Source organism: Pezoporus flaviventris, unplaced genomic scaffold (genome assembly GCF_033815535.1).
Source record: "Pezoporus flaviventris isolate CSIRO_AGI_PZ_B2104156 unplaced genomic scaffold, CSIRO_AGI_Pfla_v1 ptg000002l, whole genome shotgun sequence".
Lineage (NCBI taxonomy): Eukaryota > Metazoa > Chordata > Aves > Psittaciformes > Psittacidae > Pezoporus > Pezoporus flaviventris.
The window spans coordinates 69387165-69403882 of NW_026892550.1; the positions used below are offsets into that span (position 1 = coordinate 69387165).

General features: G+C 52.8%; 1 protein-coding gene across 1 annotated transcript in view; it reads right to left on the reverse strand.

Annotated features, from left to right (window-relative positions):
- Positions 1 to 924: 924 nt before the first annotated feature.
- The window catches only part of LOC133274729 (adenylate cyclase type 10-like), a 28281-nt gene continuing 12487 nt past the window's right edge, over positions 925 to 16718 (reverse strand). The window contains exons 7-27 of the mRNA XM_061464288.1: positions 15354 to 15559; positions 14832 to 14925; positions 14432 to 14517; positions 13683 to 13871; positions 13448 to 13569; positions 12737 to 12813; positions 12260 to 12449; positions 11299 to 11351; positions 9869 to 10022; positions 8986 to 9178; positions 8367 to 8453; positions 7660 to 7940; positions 6875 to 7011; positions 6214 to 6339; positions 4433 to 4687; positions 3469 to 3807; positions 3170 to 3236; positions 2522 to 2693; positions 2035 to 2142; positions 1698 to 1876; positions 925 to 1126 (exon numbers count right to left, since the gene is read on the reverse strand). Coding sequence (XP_061320272.1) covers positions 925 to 1126; positions 1698 to 1876; positions 2035 to 2142; positions 2522 to 2693; positions 3170 to 3236; positions 3469 to 3807; positions 4433 to 4687; positions 6214 to 6339; positions 6875 to 7011; positions 7660 to 7940; positions 8367 to 8453; positions 8986 to 9178; positions 9869 to 10022; positions 11299 to 11351; positions 12260 to 12449; positions 12737 to 12813; positions 13448 to 13569; positions 13683 to 13871; positions 14432 to 14517; positions 14832 to 14925; positions 15354 to 15559 — 3317 coding nt within the window. The remainder of the gene's footprint in view (positions 1127 to 1697; positions 1877 to 2034; positions 2143 to 2521; positions 2694 to 3169; positions 3237 to 3468; positions 3808 to 4432; positions 4688 to 6213; positions 6340 to 6874; positions 7012 to 7659; positions 7941 to 8366; positions 8454 to 8985; positions 9179 to 9868; positions 10023 to 11298; positions 11352 to 12259; positions 12450 to 12736; positions 12814 to 13447; positions 13570 to 13682; positions 13872 to 14431; positions 14518 to 14831; positions 14926 to 15353; positions 15560 to 16718) is intronic.

Sequence of the window (16718 nt, forward strand, 5' to 3'; positions counted from 1 at the left end):
GAGACCACTGGGCTGAAGATAGTATTCATAGTATTAAGTGAAAACTAATACATGCTTTTATATAATAGACTTCTATAATGCAACAGGATTTTAAAAGCTCTTTTAAAATGACTGCACTTGGCTGGAAAATCCTTGCGAAAAGAGGTAGATAATTTTAAAATCAATTTAAACAATAAGTAAAATGGAAAAAAAAACAACAAAAACCCAACAAAAACCAACCAAGCCCAGCAAATACTCCCAAATAAATGCCTACTTCTCCTGTCCTTTCCCTTCTCTGTCCTGCTCCTTTTGATGCAGCCCAGGATATGGTTTGCTTTCTGGGCTGTGAGCGCACACTGAAGCCGGCTCAGGTTCAGTTTCTCATTGACCAAATGCTCAAAAGGAACATGACCAGCAGGTCAAAGGAGGGGATCCTGCCCCTCTACTCTGCTCTCATGAGTCCTCACTTGGAGTATTGTGTGCAGTTCCGGTGTCCTCAACATAAAAAGGACATGGAAATGTTGGAACAAGTCCAGAGGAGGGCCACGAGGATGATCAGGGGACTGGAGCACCTCCCGTATGAAGACAGGCTGAGAAAGTTGGGGCTGTTCAGCCTGGAGAAGAGAAGGCTGCGTGGAGACCTCATAGCAGCCTTCCAGTATCTGAACGGGGGCTATAGGGATGCTGGGGATGGACTCTTCATTAGGGACGCAACAAAAACCAACCAAGCCCAGCAAATACTCCCAAGTAACTGCCTGCTTCTCCTGTCCTTTCCCTTCTGTGTCCTGGGAGATATTTACAGATCCTGTAACAATAAAAGGATTTAATCTGAATGCGAAGGGACACATGAATATTTAATAATTTGTATGTATTGCTTCTTACGGTACTACAAATATTTGGAGAGTACCGTCTTTCTCCAAATGTAAGATAGATGGTGGTAATGAACTATATGATCATTTCCAAGCCAGCATCATAGCTCGTGCAGGCTGCTGACAGATACAAGTCCACTGCCCTGTCTGTGCTGGCCCTCATGCGCGCTGCCAGGCAGGACAGCCTCCATCCAGCAGAAGTGCCCTCCAGCCTGAAGAGGTGCTCCAGTAAGGAAAGACAGCGGCTCTGCCGCAGCAGCCAGGCGAGCTTCTTCTTCCTGCCAAGCAAGAGAAACTGCTAGGCCCAGAGGCTTTAGCTCTACAGGCTAGAGCCTATGAGCTGGGTCAGACAGGGCCAGGGGGCAAAACGGGTGCCAGACAAGACCGTTACACTTCCTTGGAGGAAATAGAGCTGATGGAGGGGGAGCTGCCAGAAGGGAAAGGGGCAAACAACAAGTACCACAGTGGGAAGCTGGCCGCTAGAGAGGATGTTGGCCTGACAGCACCAGGGGGGCCAAGCTCCTCTTACTGCTCCTTCTCCATGCCCTGGTCCTGCCTCCAGCCCCCCCACCCCTTTTCAGTACAGCTCTCTCTTCCCAGCCAGCACCAATCCACTGCCACAACTCGTGCCAGCAGACACATCCCTGGCTGCAAGCTGCTTTGATACCCTAAGGTATGCTTTGTTCCAAGGGCCTCAGAGGGAGGGAGGGAGAGAGGAACTTTATCGTTCCCTGTTCTACCCTCACATTGCTCTGTGTGGCCTCAAGCCTCGTCAGGTCTGTGCCCATATGCCTGTGACCAGGTAGGAAATAACTCTTTCTCCCCCGGGTTCTTGGTCGTGTTTCTTACTGGGCCTTCTGTGGAAGGGAAGATGCTCTTCTGGCAACATAAGCGGCACACTGCAATTTTTCAACCTGCGACCTGACAAAGTCTTCAGCGCGGTTCCGGGGAAATGGCCTTCCAAGCAGGCTCAAAGCCTTTCTGATCATTTTCTTTGCCAGCTCTGTGCGTCCCACACCATAGCAGACCTGCACAGGAAAAGGGAAACATCGCAATGTGGACTAGATGCCCAAGAGACTGCAGGGATCTGCCAGTGGCCAGAGAAGCCAGAGCTCTCCTGTCCACTGCATCTGGGGAAGGCATCCAGCTCCATCACTCAGGAGATCCCTCCAGACCGCGCCTTTACCTCCCCTTTGAGGCTGAAGAAGGTGGCATCTTCAAAGCGGGATATCACATTCGCTTTACTCTTTAGAGAGTTCCTCAGGATATCTGCTTCGCTCAGCTTCCTGAGGGCCTTTGTGAAAGCACACGGAGAGCAGGTGAGATTAGTGCAGAGCCCATGGCTACCCTTGTCCTCCCCCATTGCCTCTGGCATCTGTCTTCAGAGGGTCTGTTTCTTCCCCTGGTGATACCTGCACAAACAGTCATGTTTTTGACTGTGTGCCTCAGAGCACAGGCACCACTGATCGTTCAGGCCTCCTCCCTGCTAATGCCCCTCATGCTAAGGGCACAGCACCCAATGCCTCTTCCCACACAAGAGGCAAACCAAAGGAAGAAGTGAGGCTCAGAGCTCAACATCTTCCTTCCAAGGACCCACAAAGTCGTGTCCTAGTGCAACGCAAACTTGTCCTTCCCAGAGCCAGGCAGGACACACTGCAAGCAGGGCGACTCACCATGTAGTAGTTGGAGACATGCAGGTAGGCAGCTGCAGTCTCCAGAAGATAGTAAAAGGCTCTGGCAGCATTGCCCAGTGTTGTGTAGTGGTGAACCAATGGCACAAGCACTGACTCCACGATGCCTTTGCAGTCACATGAGAGCGCATTGTTGTCCTCTCTGTCAGTCGCACTACCCAGAGGACAGTGCCCAGGGGAAGAAGAGAGCAAAGAATACAAGGGTATCATCTAGAGTGGTCTTCCTTCCCAGAGACAACATCAAAAGCCCTTTGTGCAAAGCAGAGCAGGAAGCCACAGACAGGTACTAGTCATACAAGTCCTTTGGGAGGAGGGAGTAAGGAAGAAGCTAGGCTTTCTGTCACCTCCCACAGGCAAACCACCTGAGCCCTTGTGGTGGCTTTTTCCCTGTAGATTTTGCAGTACTACTCTGCAGGAACTGGAAAGCGAGGGCTTCTTTGACACTGAGCCGTGGGCGTCCTTAAGCACTCACTCATCTCCACAGCCATCTCCTCTCAGCTCCCACCCCACGGAAAGGCTCTTCGCTAAGCTAGAGTCACAGCTGACAGCCAAAAGCCAGCATTTTCTTTGTCTCCTCTGCACACCCTGAACTCACTCGCTTCAAAAAGAATCAGAACCTTGTCTGCTCACCCAAAATCCTCTTCCACAAAAGCTTGCTGCTGCTGCTGCTCCTGCTCCTCCTGAGTATCTGTAATACCTTGAAAGAAAACCAGGGACACCTCCCACATGTATCCTGGGATAAGAGTTGCTCTCCCTCTCCCAGTAGGCCTGCAAGGATCCTTGCAAGGTGCTAACACACTGAGGAAAGTCTGCAGTGGGTGTCCACTCCTGCTGGGCTCGTTCCTAGCAGATCTACTCCCACTCGACCCCCAGCACCAATCCCTGGGCTCCCGGAGGGCCCAAATTACAGAGCATGGTGCACAGCATACCTGCAGAGATGTAAAACCTCTCCTTCTTCAGCTGTTTTCCAGCCAGCACCAAGGCCTTCCAGGTGTGTGGGTCATCCCCATCATCAAAGTCCTTACAGCTCCCTTTGTCCTGGGTGCTGCTGACAGCGAAGCGGTGGAAGACAATAAAGTCCCCTTGGCCGCAGCTCTGGCATTTGTGTGCATACCGCTCCAGGAAGGCAGCACACTTGGAGTGCAGGGTGACCCGCTGTTTCTGGACCCACAGCTCGTAGGCAGCCTCCTGCAGCAGCGGCTTATGGAACATCAGCACACCAAATGGACACCCCACACTCTGCTTGCTTGGGGGGGAGGTCTCCACACCTGCAAGGCAAAGGGCCTTTGTATGAGCCCAAGCTGTGGCCAGATGGGGAGCCAGTCATGCCTCGGTGCAGATCCTGAATAGCAACAGTGCTGCTGCACGCCAAGCCCTGCAGCATGGGGTGAAAGGGCTGATGCTAGCACAGCCTTGGGGATGCAGTTCTCAGCTGCACTGGTCCAGGCAGGAGCTGGGGATGTTGTTGCCAGCCAAAGCAAGCCCCAGCCAGCACTTTCTCCCCGCTCTTGGCATGGCAGCCACCAGCCTCCTGAGCAGGAACCCTGCATCACAGGGTAATCAAAGCCCAATAAAAGCTTGCTGAAGACCCTGGGCCATTCTGGAGGGCATCTTTTGTCTGGATGCTGCAGGTGGCTGGGAGAGGATGTCAGGGATTCCACTCGTCCCATGCCTGCGCTACGAGCAGCACTTGGATTCAGGGGAGCAGAGGCATTTGGGACAGCTGGTGGGAACTTCCCTCCAGTGCAAACCTAGTGTGCTTTCAGACTGACTTGTAACAGCTTTGACAAACCCATCCCCAACAGCCATGCCAGCCCTCACAGGAAGGGAATCACGCCACGCCCTTAGGAGCCCATCTGGGAGCTCCTTGTCCACCCCACTGCTACCACTTACCAATCTCTGCCTGCGGAGGGGTGGCTGGCTCCTTGCTAGGATCTTGGACGTCTTCTGGCTCCTCAGTGCTCTCCGTCCACTTGAGGATGTTGTCACTCACTAGACTGTCCAACAAGGTAGTCATCTTGTGCCTCATTCTAATCGGAAGAATGTATGACAGCAGCTGGGTAGTGAACACCGGCCCGATGATGGCTGCAAACTTCAAAACAGTCTGCTCCAGTGGGGTGATCTCGTCCAGCTGAGCCAGCACAATCTCTGTCAAGGAGAAGCCACACGTCTCAGTCCTACCTCTTCCCCACACTGAGGCTGGAGGCACTGCAAAGATTCGACGCATGAACAGGATAGGCTTTGGCCCTACACTGGCCACTTCTGGGCAATTGCAGCCCAGGACAGGTGTCTGCACAATGGCTCCGCTCCTACTGGATTTGCAGTTCACAGGGCCTGGGAAAAAGTGAGACACTCAACAGACACACTCCCCCACTGGGATAGGGCAGGATCCAGCAGGTACATGCGTCCCACAATGTGCCCTGCCAAACCTGGACTAGGTTTTTGCCAGCCCTGCAAGCAGGGAACAGACAACTTTCACCACCTCAGAGGTGAACTCAGAGCTCCCGAGAAAGGTTGTCTCAACTCAGCCAGACCTTACTCTTCTTTTCTTTGACTTTTCTTCTTGGGTTGCTTTGGGCAAAACAACTTAAGAGCAGGAATGTTTCTTCAAGGTTCATACAAATGGCTACTGACAGACAGGAGGGACATTCAACAGTCATTGACAGTTCCCCTGGCTACAGGTGAACTTCCATGAAAATCCACAGGAAAGTGGTTTATTTTCTTTAATTACGTGTGTCTTGGGTTCAGCAGTAGCAGTCATTTTTCTCCTTCTTAGTAGCTGGTGCACTGCTGTGTTTTTGACTTTAGCCTCGGAACAACGCTTGTAACACCGATGTTTTTAGTTGTTGCTAAGTAATGTTTAGTCTGACCAAGGATCTTCTGAGTCTCATGCTCTGCCAGGGAGGAGGGGAAGCCAGGAGGAAGCAGAGACAGGACAGCTGACCCAGACTAGCCAAAGAGGTATTCCATACCACAGCACATCATGCCCAGGATGTAAACTGGGGGCAGTTACCAGGAAGGGTTAGATCACTGCTTGGTCGGACTGGGTATCGGTTGGCAGGTGGTGAGCGGTTGTATTCTCTTCCCTTGTTATTTCCCTTATCATTATTATTATTGGTGGTAGCAGTAGTGGTTTGTGTTATACCTTAGTTACTGAACTGTTCTTATCTCAACCCATTGGAGTTACATTCTTTCCATTCTCCTCCCCATCCCTCCGGGAGGGGGGGTGGGGGGGTGGGGGGGAGTGACAGTGTGAGATGCGTGGCTGGGCTTAAACCACCACAACATGCCATGAAACCACTGTTAGCTGGGGAACTCAAAAAGAAAGTAGCAAGATAGAAGCTGTGTTCAAAGGTGAGTCAGAGGCAAGTCAAATTTTTGTCCCAGTAGAAGATTTGCTTCTGTGAGAAAAGGGAGTCATTTTAGTGTTGCATCAACAACTTTTCCTCTTCTACCTGCTGCTGGAAAGCAACCAGCAGGCTCAAGCTGCTCCACACACAGGAAGGAAAAATGGTTGCCCACAATGCCAGGACTGTTGCTGGTTGGAGCAGAGCCACCTTTTCCAAGGACAGCCCCAAAGCTGAGAGGGTGACTCTGCAGCACAGTGATGCCCAGCCTCCCTCCAGCCCCTGCGGCACAGCCAAGAGCCAGCAGAGTGGCTCTCTGCCCCTCACCTTTCAAGTTACTGGGCAGCATGGTGCTGTCCAGGTTCACGCCTGGCCTTACAATGCAGATCATGGCCGCAGCCCCTGCTCTGGACCTTGAGCTTGCTGTGAGGGATGACTCCAAGACTGCAAAAGCTAGGTGGAGCAAGAGAGAAGGAATGAGGCAATTTGCAAAGTGACCTGCAGCCTGAAAATGTTTCCAAGTTCACCTGAAATAGTCCAAGGCCCCTTCACACCACACAGTACAGGTGCACTGACCTGCGGGTGCTGAACATGCTCTCTAAGCAGAGCAAAATAGTTTTCACTGGAAGTTTCCCGCTCCTGGCCCTCACCTCAAGCTGGAGTTTGTTCTCAGTTAAGCTAGCATTTGGCCAACATAAGTTCTGTGCTCATGAGAACGTCTCACGACCACAACCTACGTGGTCCAGAACCATTTCCCCTGAGGTTTAGCCCCAAGAACTGAGGCCCCTCCAAGCCACAACTTGTGAGCCACTGCTTTGGCTGTCCTGACAACAAGGCACACAGAAGCCCGTGCCTCTGCCAGGCCAAGTTCTGCATGATCTGCTGCAAGATCTTACTCTGCCCCTAATCCATGGGGCAATGAAGGGGCAAGTTTGTGCTGTAGGGAATGCAACACAGCAACTCATTAGTCAGTGGCAAAGGTTCTTACTGTTCAGGTTCTCCCAGCTGTCCTCTGCTTTTTCACCCCACTTCTTGGTGCGGAACAAGAGCATGTCGTTGCAACGAAGGAAGTGCACCAGCTCCTCCAAGTAATACGGGATCCCCAAGCTTCTTTGGACCAGGAACCTGGGCAGGAACAGATCCAGCAGTGATCAGCACAAGAGAAGTAGAATCATAGAATGGGTTGGTTTGGAAAGGACCTTAGGATCATCTAGTTCCAACCCCCTCCCATGGGCAAGGACACCTCACACTAGACCATGTCGCCCAAGGCTCTGTCCAACCCGACCTTGAACCCTCCCAGGGGTGGAGCATTCACCACATCTTTGGACAACATGTTCCAGTGACTCGCCACCCTAAAAGGAAAAACAGTTGAGGTGGGTAGCAAGCCACTCAGGCATAGCTGGGGAGCCAGCATCTTTGTCACAGCTACACCTCACTTCTGAAAGGGAGGTCCTCCTGCTGGCATGTGGTTTTTGGCCCCCCTGAACCTCCAGCCTTTGCTGAAGTCCCTGGGGAAAGACTTGCAGACAGTGCCCAAAGCACAGAGCAGCAAGCCCTGCCTTTCCTCTCCTCAGGAGCTTAGGTGCTCTCTGGCAGCAGGGCAGACCTCTGCCCCAGGGAATCTGCCACACAGCCTGGCCACTTAGACCAAGCCCTTTTCACACCCCAGATATGCTTGGCCTTGGGGGTCTTCCTCCCTTCCTCCTTGTGAAACAGCAAAGGGTTGGCAGCTCCTATGCTTCGTGTCCAGGGAGCTCCCCTGCTCCAACTTACCTCACTAAAGCCCTAGGGATGCTGACCACTCCAAGGTCCTGGCAGAGCTTCTGCACCACAGCTGAAGGTTTCAGCTTCTCTAGTTGAAAGCAGATGATTTTATGGGACATCAGGTTGTTTGCTGTGGCTTTGTGAAAGCTCTCGGTTCTTGCAAAGCCGGGACATAAGCTCATGACCATGAAGACAGAGATGTTCCAGAGCAGAGGTGCCATGATACTCCAGGAGGCGGGGTCAATGAAATGGGCATTGTCGATGACAAATATGGCATTTCTGTCAATGGTCTGGAAAAAAAAGAGTTGTTCTGAGGGGAATCCAGTGGATTCTCAAGTGTCTTACAGGGAAGGAGATTTTGCCTCTGTCTCTTGAGAGGATGCTCTCAAGTCTCACCCCAACCAACTCCGTGCTTGGAAGCTTCCCAATGCCTAATTTCTTTGAGATTTTCAGGTCATGCTTAACATCACCTGCCCTGCAGAAGGAGGGAGCTTGGGCAAGGGAACGCAGAATTCTCTCTCCTCCAGGGAACGCTTTAAGGGAGGAAAGTTACTAGTATGCTTGTCGGGCTATGGAGAGAACATGGGGGGTTTCTCAGGCCCTAGAGGGCAAGGACCAGGTCCTCCCACCCACTCACACTGCTGTGGCGCAGAGCCCAGAGCCAGCAGGGTTGTTTTCCTCCTCTGACCCAGAAGGAGAAAAGGAGAAATGCTCACCTTCTCTAGCACTTTTGCCCAGGTTGAATGCAATTCCTCTTTCCTTTGCATTTCATGCATTTGGCGAACCTTGTCTGAAATGGGAAACTAGACAGAAAAGCAAAGTCAGGGAGAAACATGTCTCCAGGGCTCGCTACACCTACCCACCAAGCAAGATGGCAGAGCAAACCCTCCCTGCTCTGCCTCAGCACCTTCCCTCTCCCCAGCACGGGTGCAAGAGGCCACAGTGGGACTTCAACTAGAGCCTAAAGCAGAGGCTCAGGCAGAGCTGCATCTTGGCGGTGGGCTGAAGAGCTGGTTCTCTGACTGTGGGATCTTGGGCTGGCTGGAGCAGACCACTCACACAGCAATGACCTCAGCACAAGGTCAGACCCAGCCTCATTCCAGTGCTGCTTCCAGAATGCCGAACAAGGCACCAGGCACTGCCAGATGCAGCGCGGGACATTAAGTCACCACATACAGGCAGCCCCTGGGGCCAGGAATGGAAAACATGTGCTGTGACCCCCTGCAATCCCTCCCCCTGAGCTAAGGCACTCCAGCAGCCTTAGAAGACTGCTGAAGAACCAGAAGGGCTCAGGAGAAAGCCTTCTCCAGGGTCAGAGAGGCCTCTCGCTCTCACCTTGACAAGGAAGATGTCATTGAGGAGGCAGTAGTTGCTCTCTTCGATTATCCCGTTGAGATTTGTCCGTAGCACGTGCTCCCTGGCACTGCACGATTCACACTCATGGAGGCCCATCACCCTGGCCATCAGAATACGCATGGCAGAGAAGGACTGCCTCACGTTGACCTCTAGCAGTTCCATGCCAAATACCCTGCCATGCAAAAGCAAAAGGCACTGAGATCCCCAACGGCCCAAGTCTTCTAAGACAAAAGAGCTGGAGTTGCCTTTAGGGGGAACTCTTCAGCCTCCCACTTCAAAGTGGTACCGGGAGTTTCACTCCTTGTAAGAGAAAGGGCACAGAGAGGCAGTTGCTGCCAAGCCACTGGGAGAGCTAGGTCCAGACCCCTTCTGGTTTCTGCAGCGCTGGTCCATGTCTCCCTACCTCCCTACTGCAGAGGGACTTGCAGAGCTAAGAGGTGATCATGGAGCAAGTGGAGTTTGCCTTTGGGCTCCAGACCTTAGCAGTCTGCCTCTCAGCCACAGAGAGGCTTTTCTGGCCCAGTATTCCTTCTGGGAAACAGTCAGGGGGCAAGCAGGGCTTCTGAGACAGGCCACCCTGCTATATGTTGCATCTGGAATCCAATGCAAAGCACCGAGTTTGGGCTTTTTCCTTCTATTTGTGAAGGAGGAAACACCACAGGTCAAGAAGCACCTCCAACACCCCAAAGAGACAGGGGTAGGAGCAGAGCACGCAGGAGATAACTATGGAATGCCTCCATGAGGCTTTTTGAGGAGGCTTCAGTCCAAGGCCAAGGCACACTGGCCAAGGGGCTGGAGCGTTCCATGGCTCTCAGGGATGGAAAGAAGCAGTGTCCCAAAACTACAGGACAAAACCCTGTACCTGCAGCCAGCAGACTGGCCTAACTGGGACAGGTGATTAAGTAATTGGCTCTTCCCAGCGCCCCTTGCGCCCTCAAATGCCAGTATGTGTCTTTGTCCAAAACGGTTAGAGGCTTCCAAGCAGTTGACAAAGAGGTCAATCTCCTTCTTCCGACCTGTGAAGACAAACAAGAAAATGAGCTGCTGGGGCATGCTAGAAAGCAAAGAGCCGTCCCTTTGGCTGGTACCCTCCACCACAGCTTCCCTCCCACTACCACATCTGGCAGCCTACGATACCCCTGCTGCCTTCCAACCCTCTTGTCCCAGCTTTTGCACCTCTGCCTTCCTCAGAGTGGTAGCGGATGCCCTGTCCCACAGAGATTCAGACAGCCCCGTGCAAATCCCCCCTCAGGGATCCAGTACAAGGCTGGAAGGGATGATCTGAGTTGCTTCAGGCAGCTGTGTCCCAAACAGACTTAGAACATCTTCTCCTGGCTGTACGACTGGCCACAGAGCACATCAGTGTTGATACACAACCGTGTTTTAGTTCTTGCTGAAGAGGGCTTGCACAGCATCAAGGCATTTTCTATTTCTCATGCCACCCTGCCAGCAAAAGCAGGCTGGGGGTGCACAAGAAGTTGGGATGGGGCACAGCTGCAACAGCAGACCCCAGCTGGCTTATTTCATTGCATATGATGCTGTGCTTCGCAAGAAAAGCTGGGGAAAAGGAGGAGGAAGGGGGCACATTACGAGTTCCTGTGTTTGTCTTCCCAAGTCCTTGATACACATGTTGAAGCTCTGCTTTCCTGGGAATGGCTGGACACCTGCCTGCCACCAGGAGGCAGTGAAAGAATGCCTGATTTTGCCTGTCATGGATGCACAGCAGCTGCTTTACCTATTAAGCTGTCCGTATCCAGTGGGCTCACTTTTACCCTTCCAATTCTCTTCCCCATCCCACTGTGGGGAGTGAGCAGCCGTGTGGGGCTGAGTTCCCTACCGGGGTTAACCCATGACAGGGCCCAAAACATCCAGCAAGACACTGAGTGATTAAAGGCGTCCGTGATGCTTGACTTTTCCATGTTTACAAGCAGATGCTGCCAAGAAAGCACCTCTGAGGAGTACAAGGGGGAGAACCAACCACCAAAACTCCCCATCAGTCTAGCAGAAGGAAATCTCTTTCCTGATCCCAAGGATGTGGGACTGGTTTAGCCCCCAGGGTGTGAGCAGCTTGAAACAAACCTTCCTATCAGGTCTGGAGCCTGCCTGGGATCACCGAGCGCCTCACCCTGCTTCCCACCCCAAAGATATCAACTAAGTAGGCACTGAGAGAGCCAGCACTTCCTCAGGGCCTCTGCAGGCAACATTATCCCCAGCAAAACCTTTTCCGTTCCCAATACATGTTACTGAGGGGAAGAAACTGGGGTTCAGAAGAGCAAGGCATTCTCCACATACCCAGCAAGGAGGCGTTCTCTGGCATCTTCATGGCAAGAGCCATGCCAAATATGCTAGGAGCAGGGGAAAAAGAAAGTACAAGTCAGTTAGCTGGTTAGAAGCCAAGGGACATCAAGAAGCAGCCTGGCATGGAGGGGCTGGATGTGCTCCTCAGGGTACCTGTTTTTCTTTCGAGCAGCATGTTATCCCCTGCATGCTCCCCCCCACCAAAGTTCAAGCTGGCATGCTGAGAGAGCTTTAAGCATTAAGAAACCCAACAGCCACACCAGGACAAGAGAATATATTGAGAGTCCGTCAACAGAGGCCAGACCCAGAGACATGTGAAAGAAGCAAGAGTGAGCTGCTGGTTAGCAGATATCTTTACTGCGTTGGCCAGGAAAAACCGAGAGTCTTGGAAACAAGGACCCAATGGGCTGGGATTCCAAGCACCTGGCACCTCTGGCTTAAGTCTTCCTGTATTTTCAGAGACTAACATTCAAACCATCATCCAAAAAGAAGGTCAAATCCTGGCCCAGAGGAAGAGCCCAGGTTTGAGGAGGAAGACATGATGAAGAATGTCCTGAGGGTCCACCTTTATCCATGGGAACCAGACTGGCCCAAAGCTTCCCACTCAAGAGCAGCTAGGACAAAACCTTCTTGGGTCAGCATTACCAGGGCATGTGGTAGAGCGAGCACAGCACGGAAAGCACAGTTTGAAAGCCATTTGGACAGAGCCTGAAAGCCAGGTTGTGTCTACCAAAACAAAACCTTCCCCATTCCTGTGGTTTCACTCCCACTCTCCCAGCAAGAGGAAACAGCAGGGAAGAGAGGTAAAAAGCCTCCTACACCAGGGCTTCTGACCGTCTCATCCACAGTGAATGGAGAGCGGCTTCTGCTCTCTCTGCAGAACTCCTCTATGCTGGCCAAGCTGGACCCTTGATGCCACCATCCCCTCATCCAGACTTCTCAAGAGGACACTCACCTGTTGGTGGTGATCCCCACATATTGATAGACAGTGACAGGATGTTTGAAGCCTTTCATCTTTCTCTCCGGCAGCTCCTTGAAGTAGCAAGAGGGCAGCCCAGAGCTGGCACAGGTTGTGGTATCACAGGTCACCAGCCCAGAGTAGCTCATCATCATCCGGGCTGCCAAGTTCACCTTCTGGCCAATGACTGCCAGAGAGATGAAGAAAGAGCACACAGTGATGTACCTGTGCCACCAGCTCCACAGTGCCCTTCCAGACCAACGGCTGCCCTACATCCGACACCCGCAGCCCCACAGTGGGTTAAGCAGATCCCAGGGGAACAACCAGCTGTGGAGCCCAGTGTCCCACCCCAGCCCAGGACTGGTGCTGCCTGGGCCATTCCTGGCTGGTTGTTGGACAGGCACTCTCCCCAGCCTGTCTTCCTCTTCCCAACAGCTCACGCCAGTTTCCCACACCGCACACACGTGCTTGTACCTGTGTACTCGTGCCTCAGAGGGTGGCCAATGAGGCCACAGAACGCCATCCCACTGGTAACAGACACAGACACTGTCCTGGCACACAGGGAAACAACACGGCTTCAGAAGCGCTCCAGGTGCAGTCCTGCCCACCCAGCTTCATCTCTTCCCGCATCTCCCCTCAGCACTAGCCTGGGCCACTGGCCATCCTGCCCTGCCAGCCTGGGGTTCGGGGTACAGAGAGCTCAGGGCTGTAAAGGACCCAGGCGGCAAGGACAAGGAACAGGGCTTAGAGCACAGGCAGGAACTTTTGGGCACTTCTCCTGAGACCCCCTTCCCTGAGCTGTGACCTGTGACCAGTGGGAAAAGAGGGAGGGAAGAAGGTGCCACAGCGTCACTGCCTGTGATGACAGCAATGTAAGATCAGGTGTCTAGGCCCCATCACTGTTCACAGGCCAGTCACCCAGAAGGTGCTGCTTCTGGCACCAAGGAGCCTCTCGCCTTCACTAGGGCTCATTCCAGCATGGTGGCTAGCAGGGTGTGCTTGGAGACACTCTGCCTGGCTGCCCAGGGATAAGCCCAGGGGTTGCCTGCCACCTCTCAGGGCACTGTTTCCTTCCTGCCAAGGAAGGGAGGACAGGGGAGGGTAAGCTAGACGCAACACTCTTTCTTCCTCTGCTTTACGCTGGCCCAGGCAGCATGCGCTCCCTCAGCCCCACCAGACACTCACCCTGTTTTTGCAATGATCTTGGAGCACGAGTTGAAGATCTGAAAAGCACTCTGCAAGGCATGAATGCTCTCATGGGCCAGCTTTACTCCAGGGAGTCCGAACACACAAAGGAATGTACAGCCCTGCCAAGGACAGATGCAGCACATCTTGCCACAATGCCTAAGAAGGAACCTTCCCCTCTTGCTCAGTATCCACCCTCTTGGGTTGGGGGGAGATGATTCCACCTCACACTCACTTTGTCAAACAGGAAGACTTTGTTCACTTCACCCTTGTGAGGACAGACGATTTCCTGCATCAGGCTGCTGACTTCACTGAGGACACTGCGGAAAGATACTATGTCCTTTGTATCAAAATTCAGGTGGAGGAAGAGGATGGTGACTGGCCGTAGCTCACAGAGGAAGTCCTGCGGCACTCTGTCTTCAAGCTGGAAGACAAGAGCATGACGGCTTCACAAGCCTGCTCTCCCAGGGGCTGCCCACGCCAGGTACAAAGGGAGAGCTGGTGTCCTGGCAATAGCAGGTACTAGTAGGGGAAGAGAAGATCCTCCTCTCGGTTTAAATGGTCGGCAGGCTGCCCAGCTTGCAGCAGTCAGATACCAAATCAGAACACAAATGACAAAGGCGAGAAGGGCGCTCCGGTAACACCCCATCTTGGGACAGTTACGGACATGAGTGGTGACACTGAGCGATGCTCATGGGGCTTCAGTGGATTCTCCCCTCTATCCTGCCATCACGTCCACAGAACATGAAGAGCCATACCCACAGAAAAGACAAGAGATGCAAATGTCTGCCCCACCACCCATCTCTCTGAGGACAACTCATCCAGTGGTGCAGCACCTGTGCCCCTTGGCCCAATTTGCCCACATTGTCATCTCGGGATGCATTTTCTTTGTTTGGCTTGCTCTCATGGAAACTCCCTCTCTGAATGCACCACTTCTTCTGCCCTGCAAAAAAAGCAGCCCCAGCAGCAACGGCCCAGGCGTACCTTCCTGAGAACAGCTTTTGGGATGTAACTAAGTATGTCTCCCACATCAGTATCAGGGTTCAAGAAAAGAGCAGGCCTGACAGCATCTGCGGAGAGGAAACACACATGGTTGCTGTGGGAAGATGGGACTACGAGCTGTTGGAAAGCAGGGGCTAGCACTGGCAACAGGGGAGAGACTCCTGCGTTTGCTTGTGTTGCCACCTGCAGGTGCTTAGGGCAGAGCTGTCCCCTGGAAGGAGATGGCAGCAGCAGCAACTGCCCCAGCTGATGCACAAGAGGGCCAAAAGCATGACTGCTAACTGAGAGGGGAAGAGGGGAGCGGTAGTTCATCCCTGACCCCTGCAGCAGCCAGGCCCCACGTTTCCAAGCAAAACCAAAACAAGGTGAATCTGGCACTCACATTCGTTTTCCGTGAAGCAGCACTTCTCCTTCTGTGGAAGCTTGTCTAAAACATTTTGGCATTCCGACAGAGACATCTGGTTCATGCCCGTAACCTGAAGGTACACAGAAGGAAAGCACTTGACACTGGCTTCTCCAGGAGTCCCAGGGGACAGATCCTGCCCTCCACTGTCACTGTCCAGAAAAGGGGAGAAGAAGCCTATCTGGCTGGACAGGACAGCAGTGCTTCCTCAGAAACCCTGGAGCTGAGCAGACGTCTTCCAAGCATCCCCCAGCTGTCAACAGCTCCGTGACCCACGGAGGACACTGCTGGTGGGGCCAAAACTCTTCCAGTGCCTCCTGACCCCTCAAACCAAGCAAGCCCAGCCCAGAGTTACTCCTAACATAAAAGGACAAGAGCATCAGCTGCTCTCCCCTTTCAGAGCTACAACTCTCTCCACATTCAGCTCTTCAGCTTTCTGAGGCCTCCCTCCTTCAGGTCCAGGTCCTCAGAATGGCTCTAGATGCTGTCCCATCCACCTACCTTCACAGCTGTTTTGCCCGCAATATGGCTGGTTCTGAGCCTGTGCTTCTCACATAGCTCCCAGCAGGAGGCTGAGAGGACAATTTCACCTGCTTCCGCAAGCTTTTCGGCCTCACAGACATCCTCCAGGGCCTTGCCAATGACACAGAAGTACTGCTGCCTCTCGTCTCCAAACCTCAGGTGGTGCATATTCCCTGCAGAGATCCCTGGGAGAGAGAGAGGGAGAAGCAGAGCTCTACAGCCTCCAGCATTTCAGCTGTTCAGAAGCCAATCTGAACCCCAGTGGGGAGATGGTCATTATGGAGGGGGAGGGCATCCTCCATCCTTCTCGAGGGGCTACTGACACAGGACCCTTAAATGGGTGTTAAGAAATAGACAAACCAAGTGGACAGTGACACTGTGTTGAGAGTGCTGGCTGTCTTAGCCTGCCCCAGAAACCCAGCAAACCAAGCCCCTGATCACCGCCCACCCCCTTTACATGCAGGCGGGTTGTAGCTGTCTGCTCAAGAAAAACTGCAGCCTGCAAAACCCTTCTCACAGCCTTAAGCAATGCAGCTCTCCTTTGCTCTTTGTGAAAGGCAGGGGAGAATCCAACACGGAAAAGGATGCAAAGCTGCCTCCACCTGAAAAATGAAGGGATAAGTTCCTCCTGCAGGCATCTGGCCGACAGCAGATGCTCAAAGACCCCAGTATTCAACCTGACACCTGCTCTTCCTTTGAGCTTCACAGAATCATAAAACCATAGAACAGTGAGGGCTGGAAAGGACCTTAAGATCACCTAGATCTGACCCCACTGCCATCTCGCACTAGACCATGTCACCCAAAAGGCCGCCAAATTGGTCAGGCAGGATTTCCCCTTAGTGAAGCCATGCTGGCTGTCACCAAGCACCTTGTTGTTTTTCATGTGCCTTAGCATGCCTTCCAGGAGAATCTGCTCCAAGATTTTGCCAGGCACAGAGGTGAGACTGACTGGTCTGTAGTTCCCTGGGTCATCCATTTTCCCCTTCTTGAAAATGGGGGTTATATTTCCCTTTTTCCAGTCGTCAGGAACTTGACATGACTGCCATGATTTTTCAAATATGATGGACAGTTGCAACTTCATTCACCAGCTCCTTCAGGAACCGCAGACGGACTGCATCAGTTCCCATGGGTTTGTGCACATTCAGGTTCTTAGGATGATCTTGAACCAGATCCCCTCCTACAGTGGGCCGAAGGTCTTCATTCTCACAGTCCCTGCATCTGCCTTCCAGGACTTGGGTGGTGTGCTCAGAGCATTTGCCAGTGACGGCTGAGGCAAAGAAGTCATTAAGAACCTCAGCCTTCTCCAAATCCAGGGTAGCCAGTTCTCCTGATAGCTTCTGGAGA